The sequence below is a fragment of the Furipterus horrens genome, unplaced genomic scaffold (genome assembly GCF_987537825.1).
Source record: "Furipterus horrens unplaced genomic scaffold, mFurHor1.1.pri manual_scaffold_12, whole genome shotgun sequence".
Taxonomy (NCBI): domain Eukaryota; kingdom Metazoa; phylum Chordata; class Mammalia; order Chiroptera; family Furipteridae; genus Furipterus; species Furipterus horrens.
The window spans coordinates 50680971-50695385 of NW_028327182.1; the positions used below are offsets into that span (position 1 = coordinate 50680971).

Consider the following 14415-nt stretch of genomic DNA (forward strand, 5'->3'; position numbering starts at 1 on the left):
AAAGGATGCCTGTTACCATGACCTCTATTCAATATTTCCTTGGTGAACCTAGAGTGAATTAAGACAATTAAATGGTATAAAAGGTTTGAATAATAGAAAAATATAAATAAAATTGTCATTATTTGCATAATGATAGTTTTGATCTAGAAAACAAAAGAAAATAAAGTAAATGGTATTAGAATTAATAAGAAAGTTTAGAAAAAAATTGTACACTTGAATTCTATACAATTTTATTAACCAATGTCACCCCAATAAACTTAATTTTAAAAATAAGGGAAAATCAAAATCATAAGATACCCTTTTATCCAACCAAAGTGGCAAACATTAAAAGCTTGACAATACCAAGAATTAGTGGGGATATAGAGTTATGTAATAAATTGGTCTAATCTCTTTAGAAAACCTTTCAGCATAATCTGGTAAATTGATAGTAACAACACAATAATTCTACTCCTAAGTGTAGTCTCTAAAGAAATGCTTTTTTTAAAAAAGTATATTTTATTGATTATTTTGTTACAGTAGTCCCAATTTTTTCCCCGTTGCTCCCCTCTCCCTAGTACCGACTTTCCCCCAGCAATCATACTCCCCTTAGTTCATGTCCATGGGTCGTGCATATAAGTTCTTTGGCTTCACCCTTTCCTGTATTATTCTTAACTTCCCCCTGTCTATTTTGTACCAAACAATTATGCTTCTTAATCCCTGCATCATTTCCCCATTTCTCCCCATTCCCCCTCCCAGCTGATAACCCTCCAAATGATCCTCATACCTATGATGCTGTTCCTATTCTGATTTTCTTAGTTGGATTTTGTTTTTATTTTTTAGATTCAGTTGTTGATACTTGTGAGTTTGTTGTCATTTTAATGTTCATAATATTGATCTTTTTCTTAAGTAAGTCCCTTTGACATTACATATAATAATAGCTTGGTGATAATGAACTCCTTTAGCTTTACCTTGTCTGGGAAGCACTTTATCTTCCCTTCCATTCTAAATGATAGCTTAGCTGGATAGAATAATTATGGTTGTAAGTCCTTGCTTTTCATCACCTTGAATACTTCTTGCCTGCAAATTTCCCTTTGAGAAATCAACTGATAGTTTTATAGGCACCCCTTTGTAGGAAACTCTCTGTTTTTCTCTTTATCTTTCACCTTTGGCATTTTAATTATGATGTGTCTTGGTGTGGTCCTTTTTGGGTCTAGCTTGTTTGGGACTCTCTGTGCTCCCTGGACTTGTAATTCTATTTCCTTTCCCAAATTTGGAGAGTTTTTCTTCATTATTTTCTCACATAAGTTTTCAATTTCTTGCTCTTCCTCTTCTACTTCGGTCACCCCTATGGTTCGGCTGTTGGCACGTTTAAAGTTTTCCCAGAGGTTCCTACGCCTCTTCTCATTTTTTTCAATTCTTGTTTCCTCATTCTGTACTGGCTGACTGTTTTTTTTCTTCCTTATGTTCTAAATCATTGATTTGAACCCCAGTTTCCTTCCCTTCACCATTAGTTTTGTGTGGATTTTCCTTCATTTCATTTAGCATAGCCTTAACTTCTTCTCTTATGTGTTTGCTGTACTCAGCATATCTGTCAAGACTGTGAACATATTTATCACCAGTGTTTTGAATTCTGCATCTGTTAGGTTGTCTATCTCCTCATCTGTTAGGTTGGCTATCTCCTCGTTGCTTAGTTCTCCCATTGGAACCTTGATCCATTTCCATTTTGGGTCCATAGTTCTCTGTCTCCTCATTCAGACAGGCTCCTGTGTTTGTTTGCTTCTGCATCCCAAGTAGAACTGTCTCTCCTGTACGTTGTAAGGGGCGGTGTCTTAGGGTTTTGTCAGTAGAGGGTGACCTGTTTCACCATGTTGTGGTGCTGTATGTGAGGGAGGGGTCCGAGAGGGAACAATGCTGCCTTCCCAGCACTCACCCCTTTTCCAGGCACCTCTCCCACTTCTATATGGGACTGGTGCCCCTCTAGCTGTTGTCCTGGCCATCATTCCCAGAGTGGGTGGGTCTGTGGATGTTCTAGGACTGTGGTGGTCCTTTAAATAAGTGGACTCTGCTGCAAGACTGGCAGTTTCTGCCTCCACCCCAGCCCCCACTAGTCTGCACAATCAGAAGCAATGAGGCTTGATATTCCCCAGTGCTGGTACCGTGAGCTGCGTGGTCTGCTGAGGAGCTGGGAATACTCCCCAGGTGTCCCTCCTGACTTTTTAAAGTGAGTAACTGTGCTTTCCACTGGCCTGCCACTGCTGCCACCACCACACCGTGTCCTCTCCCTCCTGGCTCCGCCCTTCCTACCTGTCTGGATGAGTATTTCTTCTTTATATCTTTGTATGGGAAGCCGGGGTGCTTGGTGGTGGCAAATGTAGCTCAGCTCCACATTGGAAAACCACTGGGAGCGTGGTGACACGCAGGACCCACTCCACACACTGGTTTTCCCGTGGGGAACCAGGCCTGCATTTATATAATAGTTAAAAAGCTTGCTTTCTGCTAAAGGACCCCCTTATCCTGGGCTGAGAACAACAGATGTTCAGCATGTAACCTTGAACCAGTCTCTTAGAGCCTATTCTGGGCCAATTTCTAAGAACAGGATATGGCTAGACAAGTTATCCTTATCATCCATGCATGTGTATCATTCTTTTCTCTGTTATATAAAAGTAATAATCATATAAGGTAATGATTAGCACAGTGATTCACAACTTTCTTGGATGTAATCCACCTAAGAAATCAATAAAAGCCTGTTAAGGCAGGCGCAAATGGCGCTTTCTCCTCTAGAAAGTGGCCAGTTCTGTCCCCTCTTCTCCACAGAATTCTTGCAGTCACTGTGCATTTATTCCCCCCTCCACAATGCTGTGGACTCTGCTGGTCAGAGGTCCGCAACATCTTTGTTTGTTGGAGTTCATGCAGCTCGATTTTCTGGAACTTCTGGTTGTCTCTAGTTTTGAGGTAGTTGTATTCCCTGTTAGTTGTGGAGGGAGACGCAGCGTGTTTGTCTAGGTCTGCATCTTGGTCGGACATCTAAAGAAATGCTTTTATAAGAACATAAGGAAACAAATATGAAAATGTTTATAACAGCATTGTTTGTGATAGTATAAAGCTAGAGACGGTGAAAATGTCACTTAGCTCAAATATGGGAATATTGTGGTATATAGCCACAATGAAATAATATACAGTAGTGAAAATTAATTAACCAGAGCCATGCCCTTCAAAATTGAAGATTCTTTACTTCATTCCATTACAAAACAATGTACTCTAGTAACACTCAGCTTTTGTTTTCAAAAAGCAGTTTTTATTTCTTGCTATTTGTGATAACAGAATGAGTTGGTGATGGAAACTGGACTGAGTCACAGGGAGAGAGGGTCTTCATTTTAAGTCATGCCTGGGATACTTATAAAATAAAATGCAGTGGTCACAAATCTACAATGTCAGGTACTTCTCAGATATTCCAGGGTTCACTTGCTACCTCCTCCTACACTCACTAAGTTCCATCTTTTAATGTCTTCATGTGTTTAAGAAGCTATCAACCAATGGTTGTTGGTGCCAACTGAATGTCAACTGGAATCCCCAGATTGAGGTGTGATGAAGGAGACTTTGTCAGCGCAAACAGCTCAATTGCAACACAACACTGCTGTGAAACAGCTCAATTATAAAGCAGCAAGGCCACTAGATATTTCACCTAGCTGTAGAAGCCCAGTCTTCCATCTTCAGTGGAAAAGGAAAGTGCACTCTCAGAGTCAGAGGGAAGCTGCCTCTGGTCCCTGATTGCAAGTCTTCAAAGCTTTATTGTCTCAAAAAAGCACTGTCCTGGTTGGTCAGTGCAAATGCTAATGGGGATATAGCGGCACAGCTTCCATTCTCTAGGGGAAGTATCAACCTTATAGGATGAAATACAATTTCAGAAACTCCTTTATACGGGCTGGTTCAGATGGCATATACACTACAGACAGGCAGTTTAGTGTAGTCATCTCCTTAAAACGCCATTGCATGAGAGTTCCCTGTTTAGAAGTGGCTGCTGAACTCTGCTATTAAATTTGAGCCTGGTTGGCCACCAGGAGCCCTTCTTACTAGGTATATTCTTTTTCAGGGTCCACAAAGCAGAATATCCCTACTGTGGCCCTGGAACTAAGCACGGCTAACCTCTGATGTTAGCAACTACCTGCACCGCTCAGCTCCCACCCCTTCCCCTTCAGAGATTTTCTAAGACCTTGACCGTTACAGATTGGGTGGGTTTCCATTTCTATTCCTTCTCTGACCCAAACTCAAGTCCGAGCAGGCCTCATCAACCTGACAACCTGGGAATTCAAGTCAAGACATCCTCCAACAACTTTACTTCGGCAAAACCAAGAAAGACAGCCCAAAACCGGCCCTAACTGATTTACTGCATAAAGCACCCTACCTAACCAATCGCCCGCTGGAGGGGCAGCTCTGCGGCACGGCGTCCGCGCCTTGCTGTGACATCACACAGAGCGCCCGGAAGTGGCCGCCTGGCTTCTGCGTGTCATCTGGGTGCGCCCAGTTGGCTTTTGTTGTACAGCACCTGAGACCAAGATCATGCCTGACAGTGAGAAGTTTTCTGGACTGCAGAGGACGCTAGGCTTGGGATGAAAGAAGCAGGGCAAATGCAAAATCTGGAGAGTGCGGGGCCCGGGCGCTCAGTCGGCACCCAGACCGACAGCATGACCGGTGAGTGCCTCCGACCGCTCCCGCCGCCGCAGCGTTTGCTGTGTCCTGTATGTCTTCGGCCCATTCAACTCCAGGTGCCTTGCCTTCCTCTTCGCTTACAGTTCTGCTCCTGGCTGTCTCATGCCCTCCGGGGCACGCCCCTGCTTCAGTCAGCCGGATTCCCGAGTCTGGTTGCCCGTGCTTTTGATGTCGCGCGCTGACCGCCTCTCCCCTCCCCCTTTTACTTTTCCTCTCTGGACTTAGAGCTGGGATCTCCGGGAATGACGAACTTGAAAATTCCCCAAGCCGTGCTTTTGACTTGATTTCCAAATTAACCACTGTCGCCAGCATGTGTTCTACCATATAGTCTTTCTATTAAGCCAGCCTTCGATTCCTGCTCTGGTCGTCTGATCTGGGCCTTAAGAACCGAAAGCACCCAGCCGCCTGTACGACCACCGGTCCCACAGGTGAACTTGGCACCGAGAAATAACAGGGAGCCAACACGAGTCGGCTTTTAATAATGTAGATTCAGTCCAAATCTATACTAACCTAATAACAATAATAACATCGCACAAAATAATTAAGGCATAATGAACCCCAGTCCCAGAGTCTCAGCCCACCGTCTGGGAGACAGTACAGTAGGCTGGGAGCAGTCAGCGGTTTACAAGGCAAAATCTCCTGAGCTGGGTGGGCAGCAGGGCAAAGGAAGTCCTGGGTCCAGCAGGGCAGAGCCTCTGGTGGCAGGGCAGTCAGGAGATCAGCATGGTGTGGGGAAGCACCTTGGTGTATGGAATAAAGCTGTCTTGATGGTGGCCTGAAGCCCACCCCAGTTATACCTAAAAACTTGGCACTCAAACAAACTGGAAAATTCCATGGCTTGGAACCAAGAGCTCCCAGGCTCTGTGAGTAGGTATGCCACCCTGGTGGGCAATTGGCAGGGTCCCTGGTGTGACTTATAGTTTCCTTCTTGAGCTAAAGTGTCATGGATAGTTAGCAGCCATCTTGGTTGACATGAGTGATGCCATCCTTTTTTATATACTTTATTCTATCTTGACCTGACCAACCCCATTTTATGGGTCCTGCTCTCCACAACCACACCCCATGCTGTCCTGTAATTCAACTGCTTTACCTTCACAGGTCACTGCATTTTCAATACTGTGTTGTAAACACTACCCTTGCTGCAACACCGCAGTCCAAAGAAAAGCTAGCCAAAGAATATATATGCATAGCCCATGGATACAGACCACAATGTGGTGAGGGTTGGGATGGGGTGTGGGGGCTGGGTGAAGAGGGAAACAGGAGAGGGGGATATAGGGTATATCTGTAATCATGTCAACAATTTTTAAATAATAAAGAAAAGCTTGTTCCATGATGACATAAGATGCAGACTTTTCAGAACTTCCTTGGATTGTTCTCAGAGCTAGTACCTTTTTGTTCCCCCAGTTGTGTGAGGGCTGGAGAAAAAGGTCCCAACTTTGGAAAGTGCCAGAAGAGGTCACCACAAGTGAGGTGGTGGTCAGTTTCCTGCTGAGAAAGTGCTTTGATTCTCTTGTCCTCATATCCTTTTTCTCTTCCTCCAGCTAAAGCAGCTGAGCTAAAGCTGCAGCACCCAAGTGGCATTGGGCATAGTTCCTATTTAAGTCATTAGCAAAATTTTAAATTGCCTGCCCTCTTTTTTGTAGGTCAAATACCAAGGCTTTCTAAAGTCAATCTTTTCACTCTGCTCAGTCTCTGGATGGAGCTCTTCCCAGCAGTAGAAGCCCAAGGACAAAAATCTCAGGTATAATTTTTTCTAAGATAATCCCAACCATTTAGCTAAGCTGTGGTCTAAATTTTGATTTTATGGCTCCAGTTTCTGTCAAAAACAAACTCAACAACCTTACAATTTGCAAAATATCTTTATGATTTCGTGTAGTATTTGTAACTCCCAGCTCTAATAGCTCATCTTTCCAATCTAAAAACAGAACAGTTATCATCTCTGACTGGGCTATGTTTATCAGATATTAACAGTATTTATATGTTGATTAGGCCAGTAAGATTATTGTCTATATCATATAATTTATTACTCAATTGTATACTGTTTGCATCTCAATTGAGTAGTTTTTCCCCTCTCCCACCAAACTGTAAATTACTTTGAAGATAGAGACCATGCCTTATTTTACCTGGTATAATCCTTAGCATTTCCTATTGTAATAGGTAATCTATGAATTCTATTGTTCCATGTAAGTAGTCTTTTTTGGATCTCAAAAGAGATGATCAAAACAGGTTAGGAATGTATTGTAAGAGTAATTATAAAAGCCAATGTGTTAGAAGTATAGTCAGCATACATCTTTTCTTTCTCCTACCCTTAGAGTGGCAGGGCGCTATGTTCTCATCATTTTCCTCTATGTATGGACTGGGATAATTCTTACCATTTTGGTTTGGTAGATTTGGAAGTTTATAATGTTGTTATTAATTTTTAGGGAGCCAAAGTCACTATGGAACATAGTATAGATTAAGGAAAGCATTTAAGACATTTTTTGAAAACAGAGGAAAAGGGGAAGGTTACCCACGGCTTCTTACCATTCTAACAGTGATGACTTTTAACGTTTTGGTGCTTTCCTTCAATCTTTTTGAAGCATAAGGGTTTTTTTCCTCCTATAAAATTGTATTTGTATTCTGCATATGCTTATTGAAGTTTCCAACTTGTCAGTAATTCTGCTAAAAGATTGCTTCTGATTTCCCACAGAAAGACTTTTTGTAAATCCTTAAATTCTCACAATACTTGTATGAGGTCATTCATAACCATCCTCTTTTCTTTTTCATTTTTGATGTCTTTTTTACTGTGGATGAATTTGTGTGCTTGGCACTGGAGATACAAGAAGAAAAGATGTAGTCTTTACTTTCTTATGGGGACAAAAACAAGGCATTTAAACAATTAAGATACTATTAGATGATCGCATCAAGCAGAGATGCTACCAAGATTGAAGACCGAGGGGCAGGGTCTAAATGTGGAAGTGAGGGAAGGATTCACAGGGTAGGTAGGCTGCATTAGCACTGACACATGAAGAATGAGTTGACATTTACTGCTTGTACACACGGACCCAGCGAAAACTCTGAGACTGAAAACCTATCTCTAGAAGTGGAGAGCAGAGAAGGAGTGTAGAAAGAGGCTGGCTACTTTAGTATGGTAATTAACACATTGAAAATTCATGTTTTCAAGCCCAAACGTTGTTGCCCAATAATGAGTTAACTCATGTTTGCACTTGCATTAGCTTATACAATTCTTAAATAAATAAATGAATAAAGTATATTGAAGTTTATGTAGGTTGTATCATTTTCATATTCAATTACGAAAAAATAGCCGGTGATATGGGATAACTTTTGTATAAAATTGCTGGTCAACAATGTATTAATAGAGTTTATTAAGGGAAACTTACATGCAGGGTGTGTCTTGGATGACTTCTACAAAATGGCCCCTGTCTAGTTGGCAAAGGCAAAGGGGTGGATAGTCATGGGTACAAGTACGTGAATGCTACCAGGTATGGGAATTGCTTTACATGCTTGACCAGGTGAAGACAACAACATGTTCCAGGAATGAGCACATAGCAGGAGGTAGGGGAGGGGTTGCTTATTTATGTCACAATGAACATGAGTGACCATCAGGCAGTCTCTAAGGGGAGTTTGCAGAAAATAACATCCATCTGGCCCAGGTCCTGGTTGCAGGACAGACTCCAAATGCAAAATCTTGGAGGAATGAGAATTTGTGGTTCAAAAGTCAGAAGGTGAAGTTGGGTGGAGGCATTACCAGTATTGCAGTATTTGGGTTCCCCAAGCTAAAAATGGAAAGGAAATCCCAGATAAATTTTCAGACAGATCTTATTAAGCTTATACTTGAGGACAAGGGAGGCAGCCCAGAGGAAAGGAAGGTTCTCCAAACTGAGGGTGGAGGGTGCTGGTTTTGCATGGCTGCTCTTATAAGTTAGGGACAAAGCAGGTTTGTTTGAAATGGTGGGCTTTTAGAAAAAGGCAGACTTTTGGAATTCTGCATTTTAGGTCTGGCTGACTTCCTTTTCCAGCTGTGTTCCTGGTAATTATGTCCATGCCTGCCCTGTGGGGATGTTAGAAACAAGGACATAGTGACTCCCAAACCAGTAAAAAGTCATTAGTAACAAATGGCAAATGTAATTAAAGGGTCTTAAGGGCAAATGTAATTAGAGGGTCTCTGAGAAGGGAGCTGACAGCACTGGCATATCTACAAACCACAGAAGGGGCATTTAGATAACCGTGTTAGATTGTAATTCCGGAGTAACCAGTAATGGAGAAACGGGGAAGAAGGAGAGGGGAGGGGGAGCTAATTGCGTTAGGGCGGGGAAGCTAATCCTCTCACTTTAGGGCAAGGAAGATAATCACTTTAGGGTGGCAATTTCAGGGTGGGGAAGCTAAGACTATAAAACCAGTTTCCTTTGTCTACTTGGCGCGCACATTCTCCTGGCTGTGAGGTTGCGCCCGGCTCTGCAGACTCGTGAATAAAGGCCTTGTTTTACTGCTCAAGTCCTGTGTCCCAGTTTTTATTGTGAGCATTTCTCATAATTTGGGGGCTCGTCCGGGATCCTCCGCCTGTGTGCGGGAAGGGCTCTGAGCCAAGGCGGGGAGACGCGTCCTACCCGCTTTTGGGTGGCCCGCTTGACCCAGGGCCCACCCGCCTCAGTGTCCGGAAAGGACCCGAGACTTCTTGTTGGGACAGCAGTGGATCGACGCAGGGGGAAACAAAAGCAAACACTGCGGCAACCAGGCAACCTCGTGCATGGGCCAAGGTAGGAAAATTGGTGGTTGGGCATCCTCGGGAAGCTGACTGTGCGTGTGGCTGGTACGAGTTGTGTGTGTGGCTGGTACGAGTGTGGAGTGCCTCTCCGCTGGGTTCGCTGTCCCGTGAGGGAAACGGCCGGAGTGCCCCTCTGCTGGGTCCGTTGTCCTGTGAGGGAAGTGGCCGGAGTGCACCTCCGCTGGGTCCGTTGTTCTGTGAAGGAAGCGGCCGGAGTGCCCCTCCGCTGGGTCCGTTGTCCTGTGAGGGAAGTGGCTGGAGACGAACGAAGCATCTCGGTCTGTGTGCAAGTAAGCCAGTGTGGAGTGCACCTCCGCTGGGTCCGTTAGGTTGAGAACACAACCGGATTCAGCCACGGGAATCAGCTGAGGATGGGAAATAGAAATTCTAGGCCTAGGGGTGGGGCCAAGAAAGGCCCCACAAACATTCCACCCAACAGTCCATTAGGGAGAATGTTAGAGCACTGGGGAAAGGATCCCCGGACCAAAAGTAAGGAAAACCAGACAATGGTAAAATACTGTTGTTTCCTTTGGCCAAAGGAACCCATTTAGGGGAAATCTGTCTTCTGGCCCCGATTTGGGTCTAATGAGTGTTGGGTTTGTTAAGCCCTGGTCTTATATGTGTGTTCAGCTTTTTTGTATTGTTTGTTTGTTTTTGGAGAGAGAAGAGAGGGGCATCGCTGTGTGGTTGCCTCTCGCTCGTGCCCCCAGTTGGGGACCTGGCATGTGGCCTGGTCGTGTGCCCTGACTGGGAGTTGAACCGGCAACACTTGGTTCATGGGCTGGTGCTTGGCCCACTGGGTCACAACAGCCAGGGCCAGGCATCAGCCTTTAAGGAAGAGAGGGAATATGCTCTCTGCTGATCACCACCTACCAGCAGATCTGCAGGTCTCTTCCCTGTAAAAAAGAAAAAGATAAGGCCTGGGATCCTCTGTCCTGTCTTCCATTGCCTTATAGCCCTGGCCAGCCAGCAGCCAACTGGGCGGAGGCACCAGGGCAGACAGTACAGACGGAAGAGGCCAGGAACACCTAGCAGATACCCCACCAGTATCTGCCCCCATGACACGTACGGCGCTGGTGGCAACTTATCTAAATTAAGAAAGGAATTGAAACAATGTAAGCAAGACCTAAAGAACTTCCCCATTCCCTCAGAGCAGCCGGTTTCCCCTTAGGGAAGTCTCCAGGGGTCCAGGACATATTAGATATGTCAAATGCTCCTTCAACAAGCACTGAAGTTAGAAACTTCAAGCGCAATATGAAGTGCTTGGTAAAGGACCCTCTTGGACTGGCAGAATAATTAGATCGGTTCCCTGGACCCAGCATATACATGTGCACAGAATTAATGTCTATACTAGACATCTTCAGTGGGGAAGAGAAGGGAGTGATCATACGGGCTGCTATGAGGATATGGGAAAGGGAACATCCTCCCGGTCAGGGAATTGTCCCGGCCTAACAGAAGTTTCCCAGTATAGACCCTGATTGGGATAACAGGCCGGAGGCTAGGGCTCAGATGAGAGACCTTAGGAGCCTCGTCATCAGGGGAATCAAGGAGTCCGTTCCCCATGCACAGAATGTCTCCAAGGCATTCGAAATACAGCTCCATCAGATCCCTGCAGAAGCTCAGGGACAAAATGAGGAAGTATTCTGGTCTAAATCCAGAGAATGCTGTAGGACAGGGACTCTTAAAAGTCACCATTGTAACAGAAACTGGTCAAATATTTGTAAGAAATTACAAAAAGTAAATGAATGGGCCAATTAAAGCAACTGAAAAACTCCTCAGGAAAGCTCAGAAAGTGTATGTTAGAAGAGAGAAGGAGAAGCAGGAACTTCAAAAAGCTGCAGAATATCTCTGCAAATCTAGGAACTTTTAGCTGCCAGATACTGAGTTTGAGTACAGTCCTTCACCGTGTGGAAAAGAACAAGGATTGGAAGCATGTTATGGTTAAATCTAAAGCAGTAAAGGGTATTTAGAAAGTTTGTGAATGTTGCAGAAGGTCTGAGGAAAGTTGTAATTATAAAAAAACAAAGTTATGGAAGCTTTAAACTTGGGAAAAGGAAACCTCAGCTGCTTGTGTTCTGTTTATGCTCTGAAAGGAAAAATTGAGGTTTCCCAGGGAAATTTTAAAACTTCACATAAAAGAAAGGGAACCAGGAAAGGTGTAAGGCATGTAAATAAAAAGGCTGGTTAGACATTTATAAAGGTTTTGAGAAGAAATTGTATGGTTTTAGTAATAGAAGATATAATGCATGGAAATGCAGTTTTGAAGGACAAGGATTTTCCTTCACGCCTTTATATTTTTCTCCCTACCGGAACCCTCCAGTATTAGGCATTGTAAAGAAGTAAGAAGTGACATAAAGTTCCTTTGCATAAAACTAATAATACCAGTTGCTAATGGTGGTTATGTCAGCTGAGGCTTTGACTGGAATATCATACCTGAAGGAGGCATGCCTAGGCTAAGGCAAGCCCATGAGGGAAAGGCGTAGCACCTTGGTTGGTTATGCGGTTCATGGCAATCTTTCTAGGGAAGAAACGAAGGTTGCTTCCCTGATAAATGGCTAGAAGGAACCTTAAGGCACAATGGAAAGCTCGAAGAACTTGTAAAAAGCATGGGTTTTACAGGCAAGGCCAGATGGCAGGTGTGTGGCTCAGCTTGTGTGCCCAGAGGGCAGACTGAAGGTCAACCTTAAAGTTCTTTGTGTGAGTTCCAGCAAAGCAGACTTAAAAATTTTATGCTATCAATTGCTGCTCTTGTTGTATTTATGCAAATGAACAGGCTAAATTAAAACTGGACTTAATGCAGTCCCTTTAATAACAAGGAGGGTAATCTTAGGGAGAAAAATCGTGATTTGAGGAAAATCACAATGCTCAGTGGTAGACTATAAACTAGTGCAGTTAACTGTGTCTATAAAGTTTATTTTAATTCAAAGTTTGTTTTCATTTGAAAGTTAAACCAGGTCTGTGACATCAACAATGCTTAATTTACAGGCAAAAAGAATGTCAAATGCCTTGCAACTGAATGTCTTCCCAATAAGACAGTCTTGCAAATTTAGAAATTGGTTTGTGAATTGTGTTCTGTGAATTGACATGTGTGTGTTCTTTCTGTTTTCATAGGGTATAAGCCTATAATCTCATTACCTGAGTAATTGTCTGTACATAGAAGCTGCACTTAAGAAGCCCATCTGCATTGCCGCCCCCTGAGACTCAACAGTTTGGCTGAACTAAGTGGTTGGGTTGGCGAAGTATGGGTTGGTCAGTGGGCTTCACTTTAAAACTGGTCTCTCTTTTGCCTAAAATAACTTTAAGCAAAGAAGCTCCTCCCCCAAACTGCCAGCCTCTCCAGTGCAACCCTCTTCTGACACTGAACCAGCCACAGACCTTAAGTCAGGAACCCCATGTGGCTGCCAAAGTTTATGGCCTAGAAGCTGATGTATCTGGCATAAATCCAGTAGGGTGGCTAGGTCTTCACTTAGTGACAACTCCTCCTTCCATAGAAAATCTAACTTCTCTCAGCTAGACCTCAGAAACACCTCAGAAAAGACCCCAGAATAATCCAGACAAGGTAAAAGTTTTTAAGGTATTAAATCTCAGATAAACCTTAGAAATAAAGACTGGGTACAGGGACGCAAGTGCTTGGGTAGAATGGGTCAAATTTACCGTTAAATCCCTGAATAAAAGCAACTGTTATGCTTGTACCACAGGAAGACCCCAGGCACAGGTTGTACCATTTCCACTAGGCTGGGACTCTGACCCCTCGGGAATGGCCTGTATGCTCACTCTCTACCAGGATGAAAGTGCATGGGGAAATGAGACTTGCAGAAGCTTGTCTCTCCTCTTTCCCTCTATAAGGAGTAATGGGACTCAATCCCTCCCTTCATACTCAGTGGGGCCCATGAATTACTCTTCTTGCCTCTCTAGGTGGGAAGCGAATTCGGGTACCCCTGCGGAAGAACTCCTAATATGCACTCATACCAGAAATGCGAGCCACCTTCACAGTGGGGCCGGCAACTATATTCCTCTCCGAATCCCCAGAACAGATGTCTGGTGGTATTGTGGGCAGAGGGGCCTCTGGAAAATCCTACCTAACAGGTGGAGTGGAACCTGTGCCCTGGTTCAATTGGCTATCCCATTTACCCTAGCATTTCCGAAACTGATCCAGACTGCCCCTGTTAGGAAAAAAAGGTCAGTGGCGCCTGGCGAATCCTATAATCCTCATATCTATAGTGAAGCCATTGAAGTCCCCAGAGGAGTTCCAGATGAGTTTAAAGCTAGAAATCAGATAGCAGCAGGGTTTGAGTCAGTGCTATTCTGTTGATTAGATAAACTATATTTATTATAACCAACAGAGCTTTATCAGTTATACTAGGAATACTATAGAAGGAATCGCTCAACAATTAGATGCCACCAGTTGAGTGGCTTGGGAGAACAGGATGGCACTGGATATGATGTTGGCAGAAAATGGAGGTGTATGTGTAATGCTCGGGGGCAGTATTGCACCTTTATCCCTAATAATACTGCCCCTAATGAATCTATCACTAAGGCTCTGCAGGGACTAACTACCTTAGCAAGTGAGCTGGCAGAAAACTCAGGTATTGACAATCCCATAACAGGATGGTTAGAAAACTGGTTTGGCAACTGGAAAGGAATGATCTCATCAGCTCTGGTATCCCTCATAGTGGTAGCAGATGTCCTAACAGCTTTAGGCTGCTGTACTATTCCATGAGTCAGAGGTTTGGTTCAAAGGCTAATTGAGACTGCACTAAGTAAACAAATGCCAGCAACTTTTCATAATCTCCTCCTCCAAGAGACCAAAGGGAATCCTAACTATAAGGAAGAAAGTCGAGAAATCCTCCTTAAATTTGAAGGGATAAATAGAATGGTTTGAGTAGTCAATTTTCCAAAAGAGACAGGGGGGAATTGTTAGAAACAAGGACATAGTGACTCCCAAACCAGTAAAAAGTCATTAG

General features: G+C 43.8%; 1 protein-coding gene across 2 annotated transcripts in view; it reads left to right on the forward strand.

Annotated features, from left to right (window-relative positions):
* Positions 1-4490: 4490 nt before the first annotated feature.
* CDADC1 (cytidine and dCMP deaminase domain containing 1) overlaps positions 4491-14415 on the forward strand; it is a 98613-nt gene continuing 88688 nt past the window's right edge. For both annotated transcript variants that reach the window (XM_090258798.1, XM_090258799.1), the window contains exons 1-2: positions 4491-4668; positions 6330-6427. In XM_090258798.1, the coding sequence (XP_090114924.1) occupies positions 4587-4668; positions 6330-6427 (180 nt within the window). In that variant the 5' untranslated portion in view covers positions 4491-4586. The remainder of the gene's footprint in view (positions 4669-6329; positions 6428-14415) is intronic.